The sequence below is a fragment of the Sturnus vulgaris genome, chromosome 5 (assembly GCF_052056855.1).
Source record: "Sturnus vulgaris isolate bStuVul1 chromosome 5, bStuVul1.hap1, whole genome shotgun sequence".
Classification (NCBI taxonomy): Eukaryota; Metazoa; Chordata; class Aves; order Passeriformes; family Sturnidae; genus Sturnus; species Sturnus vulgaris.
The window spans coordinates 21427149-21454067 of NC_142247.1; the positions used below are offsets into that span (position 1 = coordinate 21427149).

At 37.1% G+C, this 26919-nt stretch overlaps 1 protein-coding gene across 2 annotated transcripts; it reads right to left on the reverse strand.

Moving 5' to 3' along the window:
- Positions 1-26513, reverse strand: RASSF9 (Ras association domain family member 9). 2 transcript variants are annotated; one of them, XM_014888789.2, is made up of 2 exons: positions 26127-26513; positions 1-3831 (listed from the first exon to the last, which is right to left on the reverse strand). In XM_014888789.2, exons 1-2 carry the CDS (start codon positions 26171-26173, stop codon positions 2556-2558), a joined length of 1323 nt encoding a protein of 440 aa, XP_014744275.2. In that variant the 5' UTR covers positions 26174-26513; the 3' UTR covers positions 1-2555. The 2 variants fall into 2 exon arrangements, with proteins under 2 accessions (XP_014744275.2, XP_014744285.2); XM_014888799.2 differs by lacking the exon at positions 26127-26513 and adding an exon at positions 25570-25788.
- Between the last annotated feature and the right edge of the window lie 406 nt (positions 26514-26919).

Here is a 26919-nt window from a genome sequence, read left to right on the forward strand (position 1 = left end):
TCTTGTACATTCTAAATTCTGAAAGAAAAAAGTTTATTTGAGATATCAAAGTACAAACTTCAAATAAATTCTTCAAAACACTGGATTTTTAATATTGTTTTATTTTTAAAGAAATATTCTCTCTCAAACTATTGTTTCTATTTTCTTCTTAAAACACAGTAATACTCTTAAGACCTACAAGTTGCAGGGGAGGTACAATCAACCACCAAGTGTGGAAAAAGATCAGCTGAGAGAACCCACACAAGTTCCTATGAGCAAAATAAATCTGGTAGAGTATGAGTGGAAATTAATTTTTCCCCCCACGGGTCTTGTACTAGCCTGCACAGCTGTGTATATTACTCTGTTTCAATTCTCTATCCTCTAAGTAATTATATATAAAAAATGACTCAATAGAAATTGTAGCTATTGGTTACTAAACTCATAAGAACTCATAGAATACATTAATCTACTCTCAGCATTCAGAACTCTGGGTTTAACTTCTTGTCAGAGTGATACCACAGAGGTCAAAAGATGCAGAGTTGCGTTAATAAATTATTACAAAGATAAGATATTTCATACATGTGTTTCCATCAGGAGCTGATGAGTCTAAATATAACACATTATTATTATTGAAGTATTCAAATGACATTGTATGAAAAAAATACAACACAAAATATATTAAGGCGACTAGCACACTTTGCTGAAATAGAAACTATTTATAATATGCAGGATTAGGAAAAGAATCCACAACAAATAAACCACAAAAATTCTCTTTTTAGAAAATACTTTTTTTGTTTGTTTTTGTTTTTCTTATTTTTTTCCTTTTTTTTTTGTTTTGTTTGTTTGGTTTTTTTGTATTTTTGTTTTGTTTTGTTTTCTGCATTAAATATGTGCTAATCAGTAGTCCTAGTACTTTGGCCATTTTAGAAAACACATGGTTGACAGACACTTAGGAGAAGAAAATTATAGAAAAAAGAAAGCACTATATCTGAAAGAATTTTGCGTTTACATCTTCTAGGTACTTTCCATTTGTTTACACTGTAGGCTGTTAATTCCAGGATTGCTTTGAATTTTGGAGAACTGAACTTTATTCAGAAATAATGTAATTATTTTCCATTCAATTATTTTAATCAGAAATATTAAATTGATTGATCTGCAAAATACGAACATGGCAACTCAGAAATTATGCAGGTGCTCTCTATTAGCAGATCCTCTAGCACGGCTGGAAATCTTGTTTGGTAACTGAGACAACTCAATTCTCGGTTCTACAGCTTTGTTTAGGACTTAGAGCAATATGCTGGAGAAGGGTTTGAGATAAACTACTACATCCTAAACGAAAAAAATTACATAACCACATAGTTGTAAAATTCTCATGTTTTGCATTCCTTTTTTTCATTTTTCGTTTTTCTTTTCTTTTTTTCTTTTTAATTTTACCTGGAGCCTAATTTTTAACTATATAAAGTGGATTGGTTTTAGCTGTATCCCAAAGTCCTCACTGAGGAAATAGGATTTACAGGTTCCTGCTCCAAAACAGTATGAGAGGGGATTTGAAAACCTACTTGTGATATGAAAATATTTGCTAACTGGCTATTGGGAAACAGTGTCTAGCCAGAGACTAAAATGTCTAGTTCCTGCCTGTTGCTTCTGTTATGCTTTTTTTTTGGTAGTCATGATTTCAGGAGGTTTAAGACACTGGATCCAGCCAGTGAGATAGGCAGGAGAAAGTCATGCTGAAAATGCCCCTAGGGTTAGGTGTGAGCCTGGGATTTGAGCGTCTCGCACAAGCAGGACTTAAGCAGTTCTGACATGCCTGCTGGCAGGAACTCTGTGGACTTAAACATCACTGGGGCAACTACAGGGTAACATCAGATAAGTAGGGGGTTTAAGGATCTTAAAAGCAGATAAAAGCTGCTGAAAGAGAATCAAAATTAAAAACCCATGTGTGGAAGGTAATTTTTAAAATGGGACTTCAGAGCTTTTAAAAATATCATCCTGATATTATATATAAACTAAACTTTAAAATACAGCATAAATGCAATTATATTTCTTCTGTTCTACATTATCATAAAAACTATTTTTAACAGATTAATGCTCAATTATATAATCTTTTACAGTAGCTTCATAGCAAGGAAACTTTGTCTGCATAAAGCTGATGTAACAGAGCAGAAAATCAAGCTCTTGGTCTAGCTTTCTCTAGTCTCTACTTCACATTCCTAAAAAGTTAGGGAGATGCAGGAGCAGACCCAAAGACCAAAGGATATGAAATCTCCAAATTTTTGGTCCAAGCCAGTCAGAATGCTCCCATTTCACCAAGCATCAACATTATAAAGTCTAAACAGTCTGTCTTGACGTAGCAAAGCCAACAACTTTGCACCTATTACCAGCTAACCCATTCTAGGACACAGCATTCTAGCACAAGTATACTATTGAGGACATAAATAGACACTCTTTACTTTGCTAAAGCAGTGCCACAGCTTCAATACCTTGAAGAGCATAACTTTCAAGACAACAGGTTTACTAATTCTTATAAATATCTTCCAAAATAAAATGTTAAAAAATGCATTACTGTTTTTCAACTATGTTGACAACAGTACCATGTCCCCTGCAGTTATTTCAGAGTCCTGACTGTGTGTAGAGCTGATTCCAGTGTCAGAGTCTGTATCGTTGATGTCCAGATTAGTCACTCTATGAACAAAGTCAGGAACAGCAATGTTGCTACTGGAAATGCCACTGCCCTTGGGTGGCTCTTCATTTGATTGAAGCCTAGTTTCAATGTTGTCTTTAACATGTAGTAAATTAAATTCTTCTGTAAGAAGTTCATATTCTTTTTCCTTCTTTTGAAGCAGTGAGTCCCTATATGTAAGTTCTTTCTGGATGCAGCTCAGGTATGAGTTGATTCTCAGACCATCTTTCATACTTTTTTCAAGCTCATATTTTACACTTTCCAAATCTGAGGTTTCCAGTTCAGTATTAGCTGCTCCTTCTGTGTGAACATCCTCTCCATTTTTTTCCATGCATATACCGTGTACTTCTCTTTCAATTTCAGCACACAGGTTCTCTATTAATTGTTTGTGATGTTTCAGTCTCTCTTCAACCTGTAAAATTCCCTCACTTTTGCTCAAATAGTCATGCATCTCTTTTTGATCTTCTGGCCTACTCCCTTGCTGCTCAGCCTCACTTGTATTGATCATTAAATAGGAGTCCTGCACATAATTTTCTCCATCATTCGCCACACGATCTAGATGGAATTTTGCTTCACATTTTTCAATTTCCATATCTAGTTCCTTCATTCTAAGGACTTGTTGATGAATCGTATGATCTTGAGAAATGATCAGATGAATCAGTGTCTCCATATTATCTCTCTCTTGCTGAACACTGTCCTGCTTAAGCTTGGCCAGCTTCCGGAAAGTCTTCCTCACAATTTTCTTTTGCTTGTCTATTGGCAACATCTTCATGTAGTTTGCTGGACTGAGGTCCCACTGCTTTTCTATGTTTTGTACTACCTTGGCTTCAGCTGTTTTCCACAATGGAAACGAGAGGAAAGCATCTGACTTTACCAGTACAAAATGCAAATTAGCCTGCTCTTCCCCCCAGGCCTTCCAAAGTCTCAGAATCTTTGTCAAGGGAGGCAGTACTCGCTCTGAGCCTCTCCATTTTTCTACAATGCAGTAATCACTAGGTTTTCCAAAAAGGACTTTTTTCTCTCCAAATGTTGTCTGATGTTCCTCAAGCAGTGCTTGAACCACTTCTGAGCAAGTTGTGCGCTTTGTCAGGCCACATACAATCTTCTCCTCCTGGCAAACCCAAACCACAATCTCTCTTTCATTTGAAGCCATGTCCTTGCTGTGAGATCTGGAAAACAAGAGACCAAGTATAAATTACATATCAATGGCAGAGACACTATGAATAATTACTGTAATTCTGATATGACTAACACATTGAAAAACGCCTGTATTGTTGTACGAGACAATACACTTGCTTAAATTGCATGAAGAAATGTCTTTGGATTAAGTAATAGCTTTAATTGACTAGTGCTTTAATACTATTACTAGTCCAGCTGAATAAGAATCTCACACGAAATATCTTTTATCAAATCTCAGTTTTGTATACATAGTAAGAGTGTATTAACAAGCAGTGCTAAAGTTTAGCAATCTGCATTACACTTTCAGACTGTCCTAGGACAGCTCAGCTTTTGGATATTCCTATTTGCTCTCATTACACAGACTGCACAGAGTCTAAGCTCTTAGAAACGGCTTCTGAAGGAAAGAATGCACTGAACATAGATGGACTGAGGACTGAACACCACCAATGAATCAGACAATAGAATAAATCTATAGCTCTTCTGCCACATCTGCACCCACACAAGCATAAAAACAATTGTTTTACTTTTTTTTTTTCACTAATAAGTGTAAAGAAATTTGTTGCTCTTCCTGTAGTATCAAATTGCCTGAATTCCAGTGAGTTACGAGAGAATACCAGCTTCAAGAGAATAAATACATGGGTCTGCATTTTATTTTGCTATTAGAAATGATAAAGAAATGCAAGAAAAGAAAAAAAAGTTATTTTATTTAGTTGTTTATTTACTTGTTTATGAATTACAATGAATGTGCTATTAACCTGGTCCCTCCTTATAGACTGAGATACCTAACTTCAGGTGACTGAGATCCCGTTGTGGCTCCAGTACAATCACCAGGGGCTAGACAGCAATTCAGTTGGCCAAAGGTAGAAGTTCACTTCACAGCTAATACTTCAGTTTGCCCCCATCTGGTCCTGAACTGCTGTGGGCCTATGTTGGCAGAGATACCTGGATATTCCTGTCCTCAAGACTCCACTTGAATAGTTTTCTTCTTGCCCAGACCTGATAATTTGACCTCTTGCATAAAATGATAAAACAGTACATTTCCAGAGGAAAAATGTCTTTGGATTTTCTGGTATGCCTTGCAGTTATTTTGAGGTTTAACCTAGTCTGACAGAGAAAGCTTGAAAAGGAAAATAACTATTCAGACCATATTCAAAGGATGCAATACAGCATTTGTTTCTATCTAGGACTACTTATTCACAGAACTTTTTTAGACTTCTGAGTTGTAAGCATGGAGTTTTATTTGGCTTAATTACGGTTATACCCTATGATTAGTAAAGCAATCCAGCTTATTCTTTTTTTCTTAATTATTACACAACATGACAGACACACTGCAATCCAATAAATTGAACTATGATTGACTCAGCTCTAGGTGCCACTCTGACCAGGAGGCAAAAATCCTTAAAAGAAAGGAAACTGCAAATGAATAATAATAAAACTGACAAGTGTAAGTTTATTAGTATTATTGCACAAGAGAGCTCTGTCCAACTACATTGCTTCAGGTCTTGGAACATTCTCTGTAAAATATGTGTTTTGGTAGATGACTCTGAGTAATAGCATCATTTTCCCTCTCTAATAGCTCCCCCTCACAGGCCAGCATTTTACAGTAATTATTTTTTGAAACTGGTGCTCAAAAAGTTAATAATGTTTCCATAGACTACTTCTCAAAATAAGAAAGCACATATCACAGGCACAGAAAATGGCAAAGTGGCACAAAGAAAAATATTCAAGTTTAAACAGGAGGAAGGAATGGAGGATGATATTAGATTAAATGGCATTACTGTGAAGTATATCATATGCTAAAAATTCACTATCTGTAAGTCCTCTGAGATTTAAAATATGCAGGATGCTATATTTTTTTTTCTGTTGACAGATTAGCAGTTAAGTGAAATTCAGGTAAACAGCCAGTTGCAACATAAGTCAGCTGTGACTAAAATAACTCAGTATTTGCTTTAAACTACAGATATGAATAGAAAAAAAACAACAAATCATTTCTTATGCATAAAATTATGCCAAATAAGTCATGAAAAATACAGTGTCTCAAACCACGTTCACTACTGATACATAAATAATTGATTTACAAATATATTACCAGTCATTGAATTTAAATTTATAAAAGTGCTGAAAAAACAAAGTAATAAAAATATAAGAAATATCATACTGAGGACTCTGAGGCAGTAAACTCAGGCTATATATTTCCTGACTTCTTTTGCAATCAAGAATTACATTTCAGGAAATGAATGTAATTTCTTCTAGCATTCTTCTGAGTGTCTTATGCAATTTGTTTTCAAATCAAAACTCTTCCTATTTATTGGTGAATGATTTGTTTGTTTGTTTGTTTTCTTGTTTTGGTTGATTGGCATATTTTCTCCTAGTCAATATTTTCAGTATGTGACTGATTATATGAATTAAGCAGAAGCCTACTGTGTCTCCTCCTCCTGGCTCCTTTAAATTCCCACAAAGTTCAGCAGGAACTCTTAAGCAAACTTCTGATGGAAACACACTGTATATTGTATAACAATCTCTACAAGATCCTTGAAAACAATATGGATGTGAACATAACATCTTTAAATTACTGTTTTCAACACTTTTCTAGCTGTTTATCTCCCCCTGTAACTTTCTCAGTTGTGATGCACGTGTCTTCCCAGACCTTACATTCAGCTTTTTTGGGTAAGGATTGTTATTTGCCTATAGTATACAACTATTAGTAGCACAATTGGATAATGTATGCACATGCACAAATAAATCAAGTGCTTATACATGAAAATAGGTACCTACAAATATATATGTGTATAATGTAAGTACACTACATCTTTTAATTATATTGCCACATTTTACAGAAAAGGAGAGAAGAAATTAAAGGAATTCTGAACATCTCTGTAATTCTTGGATCAAAGCAGCATAGTAAAGTACAAATTATTTCCTTAATGTTTCTATGTGTTTGTCCCAACATGTTTATCTTAATTTTTATTCAGGCACTTCACTCAATTTTTGGTCTTTACTTCTAAGCAAAAAGAATTACCCAGACTTATAATCTTACATTGCCATGGAATTTTAATATATTCTAAAATATCAAAAGTGGTTCTTTGTTATCTTGCACTAAAAATGGTAAACTGGAACCTTACCACATACCTTTTAAGTAAAATTATTTGTATAATTCCTTTTTCACAGTTAATTCAGGTACTCCCAAACAAAAACGAAGCATGATAGTATCAGTCACAGAATACTAATTACTAAAAACTTGCTTTCAGGATGCAAGAAGATTCCAGTATTAGGAAATCTTTTGTCAAACTGTGCATTCCTCATAGGAAGTGAGGAGCAGATTCTGCATTTATGAAATGGAATCCATCTGAAAGTTAAGATTTCAGTATAAATTCACCATCAAAATTTCCTCCTCATTGAGAGAAGGTCTCCAAGAAGAATCCCCACTGCCTAGCCCATCTTTGATCATTGGGAATAAACATCAGAGGAAGCTATTTCTCTCTTTCATTAACTACAAGAGACCTATGTGGCCACCTTCAATCAAATAGCTCACTTTTAGGTAGCTAAAATCAGGTGAATTAATCCATTCAGATTAATTCATGCGAGATTAATCCAGATTCTGGTTTATCTGAGAGAAATGCAACAAGAATGGTTACAGCAGCACTTGATTAAGTACAGATAACTAAATGTGGGACCTACACATCATAACTTCACAACTTAGTTTAGACCTTGACTATTCAATTTAGCCATTAATTTATAAGAAAATCCATTAATTCATTTCAATACTAAGAAAGAGGTCTCGAATAAATTTTTGGTCTTTGACAGGAATTCCTTTTTTTTTTTTTTTTATCTGAGATGTAATGCTAAAAATTTATCATGTTCAGGAACAAGATCTACTTTTTAGCAGCCATTTTAACGGAGAGGCAACATTTTCATATTACATATTACATGAAATTTCTTGAATTTCGTGTCCTGCAGTTTTGTAAAGGACACAAAAGAACTTGCATTTTTAAAAACCTAGCAGTTAATAGGAGTGTAACAGCCAGTTTAAATGTTTGGGTTTCCTGAAGACCACAGTAACAATTTCTCAAAAACTAGCTAGGCAACTTATACTTTTTCAAAAATATAATGGTGCTGCAAACAAGTTTTGAAGCTTTCAGTTCTGGCTTGAATTCTGTTTCTTTGAATTGGTTTCTGAAATGTTCTACTTATACATCTAAGATTATAGAGTCTTGGTGATAACAACATGCAAGTCTATTTTTTTTTTTACAAAGCCACTAATTACTTAGGAATAGATGGGAATTTAAACTTAAAAATGGTCAAAAGTAGGCTTCCAGTCTTTTTGTTTAATTGCTTTGATTGTTATTTTCGTATCTTCTGCTCCTTGTTTCTCTTCAGGATGACCCAAACCCCCATTCCAGTCATGCTCTAGACCTCACACAGTCTTAATTATATCAGCACAAACTGATTGTTATGTGCCAGATATACAATTTGCTAATTTATTCTTCAGGCCTAGGGGAAGGTAATACATTCCAGCAACACATAGACAAAACAAAAACATTTATTTATGTCTCACAAAATCAAAATAAGAGGTGGCTTAAGAGTGCTGGAAGGGGCACTTTTGATATTCACTGACTTTTGGGTATGTCTGGCTCAAAAATATACATATCAAACATAATTCTTTGCCTTCCTGCAACGATCTCCCTAAATATGTAATATATCAATTTTACAACCAATCATGTCCATCAAATAAAGGGATCCCCCTACTTTTTAGAATTTCATCTTCATGTATAAAAGATGCTTCTTTTTCTTGACTAAGTTCTGCAAACATTCTATTGGGACTAGATAACTTCCAGATCCTATTGTCAGCAGCTTAATGCAGTGTTTATCAAATGTAATGGACACTAAAAGAATATTTTGCCTTTGTTGAGAAAAAAAGTATAGATAAAAACCTTGTCTCCTTTCACTGCAATAAATTCTTTCTAGACTTCCCCCCCCAAAAAAAATTAACTCCTTTTTAAATATTACCATATTTCTTGACATACCCTCTGTGAACACCAATCAAACTGATTAACTAAAAAATACTTAGAAAAGGGATTCAAACCTGAGATTTGACTAAAAAATTTACTAGTTACCTCCTCCCAGTCATTGAAATAATTTATATGGAATAAATGTCAGTGAAAAAAGATCGCACACCAAGCAATACATTAACTTTTCCTTGAAAATACATAGAACTTTTAATTATTTATAAATTTTCCATCAAAGAGCTCATGCTAGAAAGTCCTTTATGTAAAATATCTTAGTCATCTTTTTGTTTGGGAAAATCATGTTTTATTCTATGACAACCTAAGCCCTCTCAATAGTCCATACAGTCTAATTTGCAACAAATCAGACGATAATCGTGTTTTATAATCGACAGACTGCTGTGGTGGGGTCCTCAGCTGACCAGAGTATGTAGGTATGCCTCTGCCCTGACCTCCCCAAAGTAAGATAAAAATGCTTCTAAACCTCTAAGCAATCCCCTACATTATGCCAAGATACCATCCAGAGCTATTAACTTTCTGCAGTGGGGAAGACAAAAAGGCTCTAAGAGACAATCTTGCTGCTGCCTACTGCATCCTTGCAGTGAAGTCCTTGCCAAGAGATTCATTGTCTGACATCTAGATGCTTTCCTAGAGCCCACCAAGAAGCACAACACCTTCAGGGAGACCCAGGCAGGGCTGTGCTCCCCGTGTTGCTCAGCAGTCCTGCCCTATGTTCTTCCTTGAGCCGTGCACTCCCAGCTCCTCAGCAAGAGGCTGTGCTGCATCTCCCACCGGCCACACTGCACAGGAACAGCCAGCCCTGCTCAGTGCCTGAGCCACTTGCCCTCCTCTGCAGCACGTATCATCCTGGCAAAACAGGAGACACTGAACATTTAATAATGCAGTGTTTTCAAGGGGCTGGTCTTTGAGCATGCTGCTGGGGCACGTAAATATGCCTGTTGGGAAGCATGTATTTGTGCTGTGGTTTTCTCTTTGTTCAACACCCACAGGTGCTTCTTCCATGTGCAAGGGCCCAGAGAGCACTTACCTTGATTTCATGCAATTTCTAAAAACGTTGTTGTCTCAATGCCAAGATTATTAATCACTGTTATCTCTTAGAGCTGAGCTATAACACCATAAAGATAAGACTGACTATCGATCAAAAATGTGATGGTTTTTAATTATATTTACTTCCTGGAAATAATAATAATAAGCCAATATTAAAGGGATACCTACTTGACACAAATGGCCTACATTTGTAGGATAGGGCAAAGGCTACATGTAATTTGAGAGCTTCTAATACCAGTGTCAGGATATATAAGGGCTAATATCAGCCACAGAATCACAGAATATCTCAAATTGAAAGGGACTTATAGGGATCATAGACTCCAACACCCTGCTTCTCACAGCACTACCTAAGATTAAACCATATAACTAAAAGCATCATCCAGAAGCTTCCTGAGCTCTGACAGGCTTGGTGGCATGACCAATTCCTTGGAGAGACTGTTCTCACACCCAAGCCCACCCTCAGTTAAGAACCTTTTCCTAATGTCCAATGATTTGTGGAAAAGGTGTGGGGATTCTGTTTCTACCAGACCTCTGACCTAATATGAAGTCAATAACCAAATATGAAGTTGAAGCATAGAAAATACATACATCGTCACATACCACTTAGATAAGAGAACACTGCTTTTGTTTTTTTATTGTATTATTGCTTTTATTGTATTTATTTCATTTATTGTATTGCTTTTATTGTTTCTTTTTCAAAATCTCAGCATGTTACCATATATGTGTGTATACATATATATATATATATATATATATATATATATGCATATATGAGACAATAGATGATCATTATGAAAGCAAAGATCAAAACATATTTTGGCTTTTTGTGATTTTGATCTGCAAAATTTGCAAAAGGGTAAAGCTATTGGGGCCATGTGTTGCAGCTCTTGCATGGAAGAAGTTAACTTAATTTGATCCAAAGAGATTTTTGAAAGTGAGTTTAAACATTAAAGGTATAGAAAGCTAGGGTCAAACTTATGTCAACCTTTCAAGAATAAATGGCTCATGTTGAAATGCCATATTAAGTTTATTTAGACTATCCACATTTAAGCCACCTTTTCTCTTAACTTTCTGTCCCCTTCTGCAAAGTTATTAAAAAAGCAATAAAGGCCAAATCTTATACTCGGTATGCCTCCTGCCTAAGCACATTACACGCTTCTGAGTTTCCTAAGGGCAGCAATGAGGAAGTAGCTACTCTCTCACTAACCCATGAAGCTGGAATTACTCCAAAGCCTTAGGGATTCAAGTGAGCCTATTAACTAACTGCATTCCCATTCCCCTTCATAAGTCCCTAAAAACAATATTAATGGAAGCACAGTTAATATCCATGTCATGTAAGACACAGAAATTCCATAAATGACATGTCAGAAACTTGGTTCTTCTTCCTTTTTGCATCATATGAAAGTCAGGGAAAAGGTCACCTGAAAGGTATCATGGCAAGGCAGAACATGTACTTCAACTATGAGAATAAAGCTCTCAAGACAGATAATCAGTGTAGTCTCAATACAGCAGGAAGACTTGGAAACACTACAGAACTTCTGAAAACAAAATAATTTTTAATTATAGAGAAAAATAAATTTTCTCTCTACCATCTGTTTCTGTATCCATTTAATCTGGTTCTATGATAAAATTTCCTCTTTTACATAAATCTACATAGGCATTTATTAAAAATGAAAGAAAATTAGGCATCTTGTGAGCCATGTGATATTTTTCAAACATATATACACAGTAGTTTGGGTGCTCTAATTGAAATATTTCAGCTATTTGAAAAAATTAAAAAAAAATAAAGAAAGTCTACTTTTATAACTAGCTAGTTACAACATTTTTTTTTTTCCTGGTATAAATTTAATATTCATTTTTCTGTTCTTTTTTGAAGTCCTAAATTTTTAATTCAACAAGATACCCATACTGTCAGGAAGGTTCTATGAAGCATTTTAACTAGCAACAGCTGTTTCAAATTATGTCCTATATGAATTAAAATTTATGTACTTAAAACTATAAGTTGGTCCTTCATCTGCGGAGAAATGCCATCACCTTAGCTACTGTATAAAATTGCATACATTCAACAATGATCTCTGGTTGAAATTTCTGTTCACCTAAACACTTTATACTATCTTGGTGCTCCATGACAAATTTTCAGTGGAATAACTTTAAATTGCAATGGAAGAGTATTATATTTTTATAGATAAAAACATGAAAGGTATGACAGTTTAAAGAAAATAATTCTGATAATTATTTTACTGCAAATAACTCATTCACACCAGCCTGCTGCTAACTTGAAATGCCAGACTTTGGTAAAAATCCCGTGGGAAATCATGTGCTTCATTCTAATGATTGCATTGTTTAGAAACAGGTGTCTGAACAGGGACCAATTTTTAAGAAAAACAAAATGGAAAAAATCCCTGACAGTACTTAAAACAGATTAAAAGGAAACTAAAGCAGCCAACAAGAAGGACCAACAAGGGCTGACAGTAATAATTCTATCATCTCTTAAGTGGATAGATAGCAGAGTTTGTACTACATAGAAAATAAGCCAAGAAATTTTATTAACTCAGGATATTGCACTAACAGAAAGACAGAAGTAAGAGGCATTTCAAGATGAATTATACACCGCCTTCACTAGATAAGAGTGATAGTTATGGTGGATTAACCTGAACACTCCCCTGCTGCTCTATTTAATAATGACAGGACTCTGCGTCTTCGCTACGGTGGCCAATATTATTTTGCAAAACCTCATTTGCAAGGGCAGAGTGCAGATGTTAGCAAAGCTGACCAAAAGTTTACTAGGCCCTCCCTTTCACTTATTATCTCTGTCCTATACCATATTTACACTTCCAATTACCCTACAGGCAAGTGCAAACGCTGCAGTGGAGACTGCATCTGCCCCTGCCCTTTCCTCCTCTCTTACCTCTGAAATTTTCCTCTGCCCCTAAGGTACACATTCCCTATAAATTACATCTGCTTTAAATCTGCCTTCCTGTCAGACTAATCATCATTTCTCCATTGTATAGTCAAAATCATAAGGTTGGTAAGTGGATATTAGTCAAAAAAAATGTTTGGAATTCCAGCAAGCATGGTGTGTACACAAAATGTCATGACAGGTAACACATTTATCATACCAGGCCTATATTTGCAGTAGCCTGACACAGTGGAGGTGGAAGTTTGAGAAAAGAAGAAGAGAACTAGCTGTCCAGAAAAATATTTTCCAAGATGAGTAACAGCAACATCAACAATTTACTTTACTGGGAAAACATGCTTTGATGTGTATATTGCAACTGCTACTGAGGAAGCAGCTGTTATACAGGAATGGAAGATCCAGGAAAAACTCCAGAGCCAAAACAAACATTGACATATTCAGGGACAGTAATTCTTTAGATCATGATGGAGGGGATGGGAAGACGGGTATTTTCGAATTCCTCAGCATTAATAAGCAACATGAGAAGTTTAGAAATATCAATACAGTAAATACTACATCTTGATTTTGAGCAGTGAGTAGTTCTCATTAGTGAACAAATGAAAACGCCACTGATACTTTTCATCTACCACAAGAATTTTTCTACTTTGTAAAAATACAATTCTTTAAATTACTCCTGCTTCTAATTTAAGTGTCTATGCATATTTAAGCACTGGTTACACTGTACAAGCTTCATGGAGCTCCTATTAATAATGTACAGAATGAGCTTAAAACTCCATCACTTTCAGTAGTACAGAGGAAGCAGAATAATTTATAGCTCGTTTGGAACACAAGCTTCTAAACGACAGACTTGCTGTTACAGTTAATAGAAATGTGTGTTATCTAACTTCTCCCATTAGAAATTTTATAACTGCCTTTTAGAAGCACCCTGGTTGTTTATGAGCTTGTGAGATCAAAGAAGCAAGGGGAATTCCAAGCATTGAGAGTATGAGGGGGTTTTTTATTTGGTTTGCTCTTTGGTTTGTTTGGGTTTTTTTTCCTCTTTTTTTGTGGTTCCATGAAATTCTGTTCGGCTTTTGTTGAAATGCAAAAGGGTACTGCTTCCCTCCCCTGCCTTTGCTGACATTTTTCCCACTGATGAAACAAACTCAAAGTATTCTGAGGTTGAGTCTGAGCTGCCAAAACATGAACAAAGCACACTGTATGTAGACAGATGATAATAAGGCAAGTTAAATAATGGAATGAGATACAGACAAGGAAATAAGAAGACTTCATGCTACTTTTCCAATACTCCCTGATCTGAAGGAGGCTGGGATGGTTACCTTCTTATGAGCCCTTATATGCTGTGCATGTTTTGCACCTCTTCTCTGCTCCTGGTGGCACCGTGTGAGACAGGTGCTCTCCTCATTCATAATTAATGGAATGTCCAGATGGACTTGGTTTCTTTTTGCCAATCCTAAGGTTAAACTCAGGCTCAGGAAACAAAATAAGAAAAATACTCATTTGGGTTTTATGGTATCAGGAAAGAATAGCAGCAATGCAAAGGGAATGGTAGAGAATGGCCAGAAGCCTGGATAGGGGGCTTAGGACTGCTCTTTGTGCAACAGTAAGCCTTTAGAGCTGTTCAACAACTTCAACAATCATTACCCTTTCCTAACTTCTTAAAATTTAATGATTTGTCCACATAACTTTTTTTTTGTAGCATAAAATCCAGTTTGAGTATCTCCCTACAGTTTGCTAGGAGTGAGAAAGACAGGATGGGCTTTAATATTCTCCTGTAGGTATTGCAATGAATTTTACAGTGAACCACTCCACTCTGAAACTATATTGTACAATCTTTCCCATTTCATTTGCTTTCACTAAATCATTTTGAAAAAAATATCACCTCAAAGGATGTTCTATCAAGACTTAATTTACAATCAATTCTTTCTTTTCTTTTTTTTTCCTTTTAAATTTCTCCCTCAAACTTTCTGAAAGACAATTCAGTGATAAATGTGTTCCATTACTTACAATATTTGAAGAGCTGAAAGGAAAAAAAGATGAGATAATGAAGTGGACTCTTATATAAATGTTCATCCTAAAGAGCTAAATTGAGTACTAGATACATAATTATGCTAACGAGAACAGTGGACATAATTGTTTTTAAAAGAAACCTGAAGCATTTTTACTATCCATTGTCAGACTGAGAGATTTGTGCAGCTTATGCTTTGAAGTAATTTTCTAAAATTGCCTATTAATGAATGCTTCAATATGTAGTTAGTCAGCCACAGGCTGATAGGGTCTCTGAAATATAACCACATCTTCTCTGAGGAAGCTACCGAACAAATGAAATAAATTGTTAACCTCACCAACTGTGCTCTTCCCAAGCAATGGATATGCTTAAAGAGGGCATAGGAGATTGCAAAACTAGCTCTAGCCATCTGAGCAATACAGATAGGAAAGGCAAAAAGGGATGAATTGCTGTCTGGAAGCAAGTTTAAAGCTGGATCACAAATATTACCAAGAGTAATGGGAAATTTATGAGATTAATGCAAAGAAGAAAAGTGTAGACGAGAAAGAGATATAAAGAATGGTGTCCAGTAGCCCCCACCCCAATTTTTAGCTGTAAGGAGATGGAGGAAACTGACTAGAGAGGAAAGACATTCCATGTGATTCTGATAAAAAGCCACGTGAATCCTAAAATATGTGAACAATAGTGACTTAAGCCCAAAGTCTCTTCTATGACAGACAGTAAGTTCAGATAATGGGTTTCCAGCTGGGTCCACATGAAGGGCTCATAACCATGCCAGTTATCCATCACAACCCTCCCACTGGAGCTGAGCTGCTTATCTGATCTCCAATGAGTATGATGAACCAAGCCATAAAGATTAAAGCCTTGTTAAACCATCTAAGATAGCCACCCAAACGTGACTGAACAGTTTAGGAAGAAACTTCAAAAATTTAATGTAGCTGAAAAGGTGGTAACTCCTGGCAAAAGAATTGTGATGAACAGGGAGAGCAGGTATAGGCCAAAAATCTGCAGTAGGCACAGCTGAAGCTAAGCATGGCTACATGACTGTGACCAAAGACCAAGGCAGGCCCGAGAAATAATGGTGCTAGTTTTGTGAGACGCATCTATGGCAGGATAGTGATTATCCCAAGCAGGCTGTGACACCAGAAAGACACTGCAAACTACTTGTTGTCAGTTCACTGAAAGTCAGACTGAGTCAACATTTAAATTAATCCTATGTTTCTTTATTTCACATATCCAAATGTCTTTGTAGGTGGGGATCCTTTCAACATATGAGCAATTCAGATGGCTTCATAGCTCAGGGAGGATAAAAAGGCATTTTAACAAGGTACTTCATAAGCTGAGTGGTTACCACAGTGACAGCTGGGTGAAGGCATGCTTCCCTCTGCCATGTGAACAGCTCTGTCATGTTGGGAGAAATGCACATATTTAGCTTTCTTCCGTGACATGTGCACATTCTGTTTGTCACTTCTGACTGCCTGGTGTGTACTCAGGTTTGTAATATGTAGATGCATAAATATGCCATCTACAGAAGTGGCTATTTCTGCATGTATTGTTTATATATACAATGATTTGGGGGCTGTAATATATTTTATTGTACATATGTGACAGTATGTCTTATGAGCTATACATATGCATTCTGTGATCACATCCAACAAAAGCTGTCATAAATGCATTTTTATACTGAATATATGCCTACCAGGCACAAATGCTTTAGCACAATGAAATATGTTTAACATGTAGCCAAGTACTGAAAAATTTCAGACATTGTTGTTAAAGATTTCCATGCTACTTAGTTCAACAAAAATTAATTTGATTCAGTGTATCCATACACTGGTCACCTGCCTCACTTAAATGCGTATAAGAGACAGTACTCACTTTTGTCAGAGACACAGAAGGTACTGAAGCATTGCACACACTGAATGTTATAACTTTCAAGTATCTTCCTTGCTGCTGAAATTCATAATGCTCACTTGAACACCTCAACTTCCACAGAAAGTACTACAGAAGGGTTGAACTCCTAACAATGGGGTTTGCTGACACCAGCAAGTTCAGCCGGAACTGACCTAAAGCAGTCAGAAACACGAACAAAAGGACAGGACTTAGATGCTGTTAGATCATGTCCAAAAGTTAATTGCATTAAAAAAAACAAAAAAAAAAAGAGAAATATTAATTAGAACAGCAACCCAAATCTTGATTCCCTTCTCTCACTGAAACTCTCAATACTAATCCTTGTCCTTGTCTGACTTGCTGTAACTTAAGCCAGCACAAAATGAAGCAGCTTCCACATGAACTACTGAGAGAATTTCAGTTTAGAATAACTTCACAAGACTTTTCTGAAAAATGCATAATGAGGGAAGCAGAAATGGCATGGTGTCCAGGACCAGTGTAAGACATGATAGGAGTACAGGTAGCTGGGGTGTGCTACCAGTCAGAATTTAAACATCCCGAGTTCTTAAAAATTGTCTTAGGTGACTAGAATTACATTTAGGCACCTTCATAAAACTAGCCCTTATTACTTACATTTGTTCAATATGTGTACATTTTTATTTGTATCTTTTCTTCTAGGTATGATACAACTCCTTTAGAGGATGCTTTTCAAAATTTACACTTTTGATATATGTCCTTTACCATCAGATATTCCATTACTTTTCAGCCTGACATTACTGTATTTATCTCCACATACTCTTGTAGGGAAAGAACTCCCTTTTACAAATCAAATCTATCTACTAATTTAAATTCCCACTCTGCCTAACTGAATTGATATCCATAGACATATGCAAAGTAAGACACCCATAAACTTCCTTTGCTCAGCCCTTATGCAAAAGAGTTTACAGGACACTGAATTCGCAAATGAGGAACACACAGTGAATAACCAGTTCTGTAAACTGTGGTTTATGTGTCTTGCCCAAAACTAGGTAGGCATTTTGTGGCAGGGTCAGGGAAGACATCCATACTATTAAGATGGTTCTCCCTTAATCATACCTTATCTACCTGTAATTCACCTCTCTGCTCATGTTTCCCTTTTTAATTTCTAAAATGAGTGGTGCAAAAGATGGCTAATAACCTGCTCTACAAATCTGAGCATGCTCCATGAAAAGTGATTGGGTGGAGCTCATATCAGCTACCTTAAGCTATTTAAAAATGTAGATGCGCAGTCAAAGATAATTTTCTGACCTTCCTCTGTAATCAGTGGCATAAAATAGGCACCTCCAAAAGAGTGACTAATCCCATACTGACAGCCTGTCTAAGATTGAATGAATTGCCCTCTGGAAGTGTTTAGATGTATCCATTAACTACAAAGAGTACCTAGATGAGTAGATACCCAAATTTTCAGTGGCTCAAGTAGAGTAAGATGGAGCTTGACATTTGTGTTTTACTGTGTACTTGAATCTCAGGAGTAATATGAGTGTCAGCAAAAGCACTGTGACTGTCCACAACTGCAGTTCCAAAAATAACTTAGATCTTTGTCTGACACCTGTAGGGACTTCCATGGGTAAACAAACATTATTCGTTATCTACCTGATCCTTAAAGTACCAGGAGTCTGGGAAAGTGGAGTAAAGTCAATACCAATTCTAAACTGTTTTTAGAAAACTGAATTTGTGCAGGGCTTTTCAGTAAAGCAGGATATTAAAACAAAGACGCCCTGAGAGATACAGACAATAATCAAGTTTAAAAAAGTATACCCAGTGCCATTGCAATCAGTCCAGAGGAAGTCTGTCAACAGCTAATGTCCAAAGGAAACAGCAGTTCAGAACATCAGTTTACCAACCAAAGCACCAGCAGCTGAACAACATCAGCACAAGATCCCACATTTATAAATATCACTAAACCACTCTTTGATCAGTGAGAAAAATCTGATAACCTCCTATGGCAAATGAGGTATACTTTAGGTCATCAAAACAGTGTCCCAACTGTTGCTCTGAAAAATGTTGCAGCTTAAAAGTGCTTTCACAGTGGAAAATATTCTCTGTAGAAATAATTCCTTTGAATTGAAGGAGGCTGGGGAAAACAAAGTAAGATGTTCTACATGGATGATGGAATCTATTAACACAAAGCAAATTGCATGTTCAAGACCCAGGGGCAGACTCTTAAAAATTAGTACTCAACTGCATTATTCCAGTGAGGTCATACATCCTTACAAGCTAAAGTAAAGTAAACATATTTATACCTGACCAAAACAAAGGTCTAATAGATTATTAAATTTTCATAAACCTGATTTTGTCCTTGAACATGAGAATATTATGCTTTTGCATATTTATTTTAAGCTTCAATATTTTTGTATTATTAAAAGGAGGAAAAAATAAAATCTGCTTTTCAATAGAGATGATTATATTCACCATTATGATGGGAAATTCGTAACTCAGAACTCTTTACATCAATGAAAGAGAGCAAATAGGGATGGAGAATAAAGAAAGCAACTTAATCAGATTCATGATTTTGACCCTTGATATAAACAAATTATGTATTTACAAAAAACACTTACTGTCTCTATAAACATGTTTCTCTCCTATGATTATTCTGCATCTTACTAATTAATGTTTGAAAAAATCACAAAAAAAACAACCATAACCCAGAAAAACAGAGGTTTACATCACCTCCAAGACTACAACATAGCCTGGCTTCCTCTAAGGCTGATGCTCAAAAATACATGTCTAGGAACCATCTAGACTGCAATTTAAATGTCTCAAACTGACAGAGGCAAAAATGCACTCAGGCAGACAGGAGTAAGAATGAAACAACAAAGTTGTGAAAGAGAAATATCTTCAGATAAAGGGTATAAATTAAATGCTGAGAAATGTTCCAAATACACTCTAGAATTTTTCTTTCAATTTTGATGTCTTTTGTTTATTTCCACATGGCATCAGGACTTGGGTTTCATCGCATTATAAATACATTACACGACAACTTCATTATCATTACCATCAAGAACGTTTCATCAACCTTCTTTTTTTTAGTTCCTGCAGATAATTTTCCTTTTTTTTGTTCACTTCACAAAACCACCTCAAAATATATTAAGATGCTAATGAAATTTCTTTATTTATTTCTCTTTCTGGGACATTTAAACCCTCCTTACAAGACATTTTTAACATTATGGAAAATTTTAGGCCATTGAAAAATTCCTCAGAAAAATCACATAAAACCAAACAATCCACAGTGTATTCTCACTTTCCTGCATGGCATCTAAGTTTAGTGGTCTTATAAAGACTAGAAGAAAAGAACTCACAGATTTAATTCATACCCCTCCCAGTAACTGCCTTTCACACTCTACACTTCTACACATTTTACACTGTCTAGTCATGTCCTACTTATTTTCCTGAGGCATGTAAATATTAACACCCAAATTACTTCTAAGGAAAATTAAGTAAGCTTATCGGTTGTTTGAGGTCACAAACAAGTTGGTATCGTTATCACTATTGCAACACTTGCACCCTAAGTATATTTCTGGCTAGGTCAAACCAGGAAAAGGCAATGTGGTTAATCCTGGAGCCTATTTGTGTCAAGTTCTAGAAATGTGCTCAAAAAACCATTCTTTTGGACAAGACTTCCTGAAACTCTCTTATCTGTTTTGTCCTGTGTGATACTTGAGGAACTGCTAGCATGGAAACACTATACAGAAGACAGAAAACCATCATCTTGAGAGCATCATAACACGTAAGAGAAACAATAGAAGTGAGAATAATAGCCCAGTTACCTATGCACACGACTGGGTACCAACATGTCCAACATTCAGTTCTAGGCTTCACTTAATGCGTGGTCTTAACATTTTTACATTGCATCATCCTTTCTGTCACTATTAATAAGGATTTACCAACATACTAAATATAGAAGCTGGATGAACTAATTAAGGCTTGTGTAGCATATGAGATGTTAATGTTTTCAAATAATAGTGTTTCAGACAGGAGTTTTAAATTATTAATAATCATATAAAACAAACAAACAAAAGCTTCTTTTCTGAGCATAAGTAAATCAAGAGGTACTACTCTGTGATTATCACTGACTTTAATAAAAGTTAATAGAATTTTAAAAAATGCCCAACTCTGAAAACTTACTTTTGTCTACTGAATTAATTACATATTTAGAAATGTGTCTTTCTTCATGCACAATACTAGTTTTTCAACAGTAAAACAGGAAATGTCCACTGACCAGCAAGGTTTTCCCCCTTTTTAATCTTTCACTAAAAAAATGGGAGTTTTGTCTGAAATATATCTCTCAGCCTGCCTCTACACTATATTAGTGTTTTAGATTAGCTTCAATTTAACCTAAGTCACGCTCTTAGATGGTGTAGTATTACATTTCTATTACTCATTTTATTTACTCCGTCAGGATGAAATTGCTGCCTGCCCTCCTGGAATAGTAGATAATTAACTCTTTAGAAATAAGGTTAGTGTTTTGTTAGACGAAAAGCTCTTCCTGAAAGTGAAGTGAACAAATATGTACAAAGATTATTAGAAAATGTATGCAACCATTTTGACCCCTGAGACAAAGCTTCCAAGGCAGACCAGAAAATAAATTACAGTGTATGAAGTCTGGCTCAAAAAGGAACAACTTCTTTGATAGTTCATTAATACATCTCACACTCAGGGAAAAGTTAAAAAAGTATGTAAAAAGAATGCATCCTACCATTACCAAACAAGCATCATTTTTTCAATTTAAAAATATAACACAAGTAGCACCACTGATTCTAAAACTTTTATCGGCCCCCTCGAACATACATACCAAATACCTTGTAGTCTTGAATCAAAAAGCACCTTTATAGCTTCATATAGACTTTAATCTGGCTGTGCTCATCCAAGAGAAGTATTAGACATCTCACATGGTCCCATGAGACTTACAGTGTGGGTCATACACAGTTCATTCAGACAAGCAGCTGATCTCCAAAGCTTTACCAGTCCAAACCTCAATGCTGAGCATTTTCAGTTTTACTTCATCGAGGTTTAAAATGTACAGCGGTGTACTCAACCGTAGGTAGAGCAGAAGAGATGTTCAGAGTAAGACACAAATCACTGTGCTAACTAGATGCAATGAGAAACTATGGGAGGGAGGGAGAAAGGGAGGGATCATGGAAATGTCAGGGCAGTATCAGATAGATGAAGTCTTTAATCTAATTCACTGCCCTGAACTGTAATGCATAAACTGAGAGAATAATTGAATGTCTCTCACTGGGGAGGGGCCTCTTACTGTCAGGACAGGAAGAACTCCCTCTTATATCCGTAACACTGAGTGGAGATACATGGTCTTTCTACCTCTGAACCAGAGATAAGCTGATTAAAGAAAGGCAGAATTAAAGAGTAGGCAAAGTAAGTCTTTCCCTCCTACAGAGAAACACTATTCTAATTACTGTGGCAGTGAGTAAAAGTGAAATCAGTAAACAGTAAAAGGTAGAAAAAAATACAAGAAGGGAAAGCAAAACCAGTAAACACATTTAAATATTACCAGATTTGCAACACGATTGTTTAATCACGAAACACTACTCTGGGTTCAGAATTATTGCACACCAACAGAGTATGTCAAACGTTTGTAGTAAATATAGGACCAGCATGAAGCACACTGGCAAAATGTATTTCTCAAGGTGTGTTGAGCATAACAGGACAGCCCTACAGCATCAAGATGGATTATCTGTTCCCTCTTCCTTTCAGTATCCCAGCTACAACACAAATGAAACAGTAGAGATTCAACAATTTTTTCTAAGGCTTACGTGCAAAACCCATGGAAGTGGTGTCAACGAAAGAAATAGCAATGGGGTCAGTTTTCTCACTATGACATAGATCCAGATATCCTCGAAGTATTTAAATAAATTTAGACCCATTTTCAAAAGTGATCAAATCTAGCACCCAAGAGCAGAGAAGTCTTAATCCTACCAAAAATCAGTGCAGTATAAATTCCTGTTCTGCTTAGCAACCAGGAAATCAAATACAAGGTGAAACCCTGGTACCTGAACACTGCAAGTATATATGTTCTGTATTTCTCATATTTGGATAGGGAGCTGTTTTGTCTCTGTGCGGAGCAATATGTTAGATCAATACTAGACTTATGAGCAAAGAACTCAGCGCCTTTTCTCTTCCTCCACCTTCAGCTAAGCATTTCCTGCCCTCACTACACTTTTGAAGTTTGATGTGAGCTGAGCATTCCTCTCACTCTCAAAGTAAGCATCTTTAAGAGATTTGCATAAAAATAAATCCCCTTGAGTTTATTCATGTTGCAGAGCCTTAGTCCTGCAGGAAACTTTCGTTTTTCCTTTGTTGCCTTAGAGGGTACAACCCGTCCCAGCTGCGCACATTTGGGTTTGTAAGTGGGTGGGGCGTCTTGGAAGTATTGTTCTCCTGGGGACATAGCGACAAGCACATACACATTCTAGGGACTGTGATTACTTCTGGTTGTCACAGAAAGACAAAGAGTAGTGTAAAAACTTATGGCTCTTGAAAAAGATATCAAAATATCACTACTGTCTTTCTTGCCAAGAAACATGTGTTGGAGTCATAATCCTGGAGGCCACTCCCCTGAAATCAAACCAGGGCTTAAATGATCTATTGGCTACATGGGCTTTGTGCTGTGTCTGTATGAGTGATATTTCAGCAGCCCAAGAAAGCAATACTGATTGAAGAGCATTCAAATACTAACAGTAGTTCAGCACAAGTTTTGTCTTCCTGAGGTTTAATCTCAGTTTCTTTCTCTAAAGACTCATAACACAATGGTCAACACCCCTCTCCTCTTGCTCAGACCCAGCTTCAGTTAGAGTAATCTCTTTGTTTAAACTCTGAGGTCTTAGAGGCAGAGACCGACAATTTCCAATCTGGATGTGAAGAGCCTACTATTAAACAGGGCCCTGATCTGGAACCTCTGGGCAATGCTGCAAGACAAGCACTAATTACAGTGGTGTCATCTTGTTATCTGAGCAAATGACTGTAACGCCTTCATTTTCCTTCTGGCTCTTCTTCCACCTACCTTTGTTACCTCAACTTAGCTTTATGTCCTCATGTAAACATAGATTTTTTTCCTCATTGCTTATCTTATAACTTTCAGGAGTTATATTTCCATGTAGCAAATGGTCATTAAGAACTTCCAGAGAAAAAGAAAAAAGCTGAGTTTCCCATAAATGTGGATGAGCACTAGGCCTATTTTAAACAGCAGCAGCAGGTTAAAAATATAAAATTTGTGCATGTCCCTTTTTGGTCCGTCTTTACAGGGAGTTAGACAAAGTAGTAAATCACAGGTTCTGACTCTACAACTATTGGCCTAAACACAGTGAAGGCTTTTAAGCTCACTTCTCAAGGTTTCAAATTAGTTCACCAAGATACAATTAAAAGGAGAAATAAATTTTAGTAGCTCTTCAATCATACTGCAAAGCCATTTTACTAACTACATAAGCAAAGTTTAATTCTCAAAATTCAGTATCAACGCTAATATTAAATATGCAGAAATTTAGATATCTAAATAGATAATAACATATCTTAAGAAGTATGCAATTTGCTTTGTTCTTGACCCCCTCCCCCTACATTTCTGTGGTCACACAGCCCCTTCTTATTGCCACAAAGCCTCTCAACCATTAGAGGCATTAATTTATTTTTGGGGATCTGAGGATAAAATGAATAGAAAGCCCTAGATGTTCACAGTAATGGTACCTTTGGTATTTTAATTTTCATTGCTTATTTAAAGCTTTGGATTATGACTTTCTTTTCCTGAGGAATAAAACATCACATCAGCAAACATAGTGAGACTGATGCAATTAGTGTGAAGATATTGTAAATACCCAAAAGAGAAACAGTTTCACCATTGAACATAGTGGAACTCTGCTTTATGATTTAATCCTTATTTAGATAAGTGATAGCAGGAACAAAACTTCTACTTTAAGAGTAATAAATTTCCATCTCTATGTGAAAGAAGTTTCAAAGTTCATGTCGACCTTTCTAAAGATCTTCTAAACAAAAAATGGCCGCATGAGAATTATATCAAAGTTTTACTCTTTTCAGACACATTAGCAAAATACGCTGTTTAACTGGTAAACTACAATATTAATAATTCTAAAATAGTATCCTATTTTTAAACATTGACTGTTACAATCTTTCTAATTTATATTCTGTATAATATGCTAACAATATTTTTACACAATCCCAACAAATACAAGCCCCCCCCCCCAATAATTTTCAGTATATCAAATGTGAAAACCAAAAGCCAAACATGGAAAAGAAATGGGATATTTTTACAAGACTATTTAGACTTCAATTATATTCCCCATAGAAAAGATCATCCTTTGCAGTCTTTTAAATACAAACTAAATTTCAATGAAGCGCACTAGGCGAAATGGGGATGAGATTCAAGTAATTCTAGAGTTTCTCACTGAGGCAAAATTTCTGTTTGATTTCTGTTCAGCTTTAGCTAGATGGGTTCAGCCACTGTACATTCCATAGGGTCCCAACAAGTTAACTTTTAAAAAACTTAGAACCACCCTAGCACCCAACATGATTACATAACCGTCTTTTTCCTTTTTGCAGCCCGTGTGTGGGGCATGTGGAAGCATGTACAGCGAAAGGGGCAAAGTCCCCATAAAGAAACTTCACACTAGCAGACCCAAGGACCACAGCAGTCCCTCTGCAGAATTTTCTAAGCAAAAAAAAACCCCAAAAACCAAAAAGTATAAACAGCACAAGTCCATCCCGGACTAAAGGCTAAACAGAAAAAAGCATCCCCCCACGGCCGCCTCCCCACGCTGGGAGCTCGATGCTCTCCTACCTCCCAGGCTGACAGCCAGCGGGCAAGATAAGGGATGGGCTTGATCCAAAGGGATCGCAGGCTGCCGGTCAGCCTCGCAGGGCAGCGGGGCGAAGGCACGGGGCTGGAGCCGGCCCTGCCGTGAGAAACTCGGGGAGTTTCGTCCCGGGGCGGGGGCAGAGCTCCGGGTCCCCCTGGCCGCCGCCGGGACGCGGCCGTCGGGGCCGCAGCCGCTTCTCCCGGCCAGCCTCACCGCCGGGCGCGGACACTGCTCCGTCTGCCGGGGAGGGCTCCAGGGCCGGAAGAGCTGCCTCCCGCTCACGGAAAATACTGCCCAGCAGTCCAAAGAGCCAGGGCGAAGAGGGGCACGACAGGTCCGGGGGAAGGGGGCAAGGGCAAAGCCCGCTCCCCTCTGCTCCGCCGGCCCGGCTCCCGCTCGCAGGTGAGCCCCGCAGTTCAGCTGCCGGGAACGGCACCGGCCGGGTAACACATCCTGCCCCCACAACCAAACAAAAAGTAGAAAAAAGTATTCATCCCATAGCGCCCTACCTTTTCCTCCACATACCCACACACTTTACCTGTTTTTATGCCGGGTTTTTAATAAATTCCTTCCAAAAGGAGCCATGATCCCAGCGGCATAACATCAGCGATCCCCAAACAATTCGAGGGTGTTCCCTTCTCCCCTATTTTTTTGCCTGAGCGCCTTCCAGCTTGTTAATAGTCACCGAGCGTAGCGATGAGCTGGAAGTTGTGCAATTTACTGCTAACTTTGAACTCCAGTTTGTTGCTGCTGCTGCACCTTTGGAGTCCTGCCCAACTGCGAACTTGAAGGAGGTGTTTAGAACCAGGAAAAAGAAAGGGGAGGGGGAGAATACGCACTTGCTCCTGTGATGCGAAGTTATGCACAGAACTTGCTAAACTTTCAGCCTTGTCACCCTCAGGGCAGCAGGCAGCGAATGGGAAAGAGGGGGTTTTGCTCCCGTGTGGAACTCTGTAAAGGCACACACACACACGCACAAAAGCACTGAAAACTTTCCCCGGGAGGCTGCAGCCACTTCAGGTCAAGTCGCTCAGCTTAAACGCACCTTAATGAAGGGCAAGCTACAGTTGCCACACCAGTTCTCAATGCATAATAACCTGCCTTTTCAGTACCTCAGTACTTCTTTGCAAGGTGTTGAACGAGTAAGGGGAAGATGAAGGGAAAAAGACCGCCGTGGCCCCTCTGCTCTCCCTGGACTTTTAAGTAAACGAGCTATTTGCATGGAAGCCTTTATAGATTAAATGCACCTTCGAAAATGTGGCCTAGCAGAGAAGAAGTGAGGCAGCAACACGAAAGACTGGATTCGTACTAAGCTGTTCCACGACCTTTTT

What these genes read in the sequence shown, in the direction of transcription:
- RASSF9 (XM_014888789.2), bottom strand. Translation starts at nt 26,173, where the DNA reads ATGGCTCCTTTTGGAAGGAATTTATTAAAAACCCGGCATAAAAACAG. An exon ending in AAAACCCGGCATAAAAACAG is followed by an intron (nt 3,832 to 26,126) that starts GTAAAGTGTGTG and finishes CTTGTTTTCCAG; the next exon opens with ATCTCACAGCAAGGACATGG.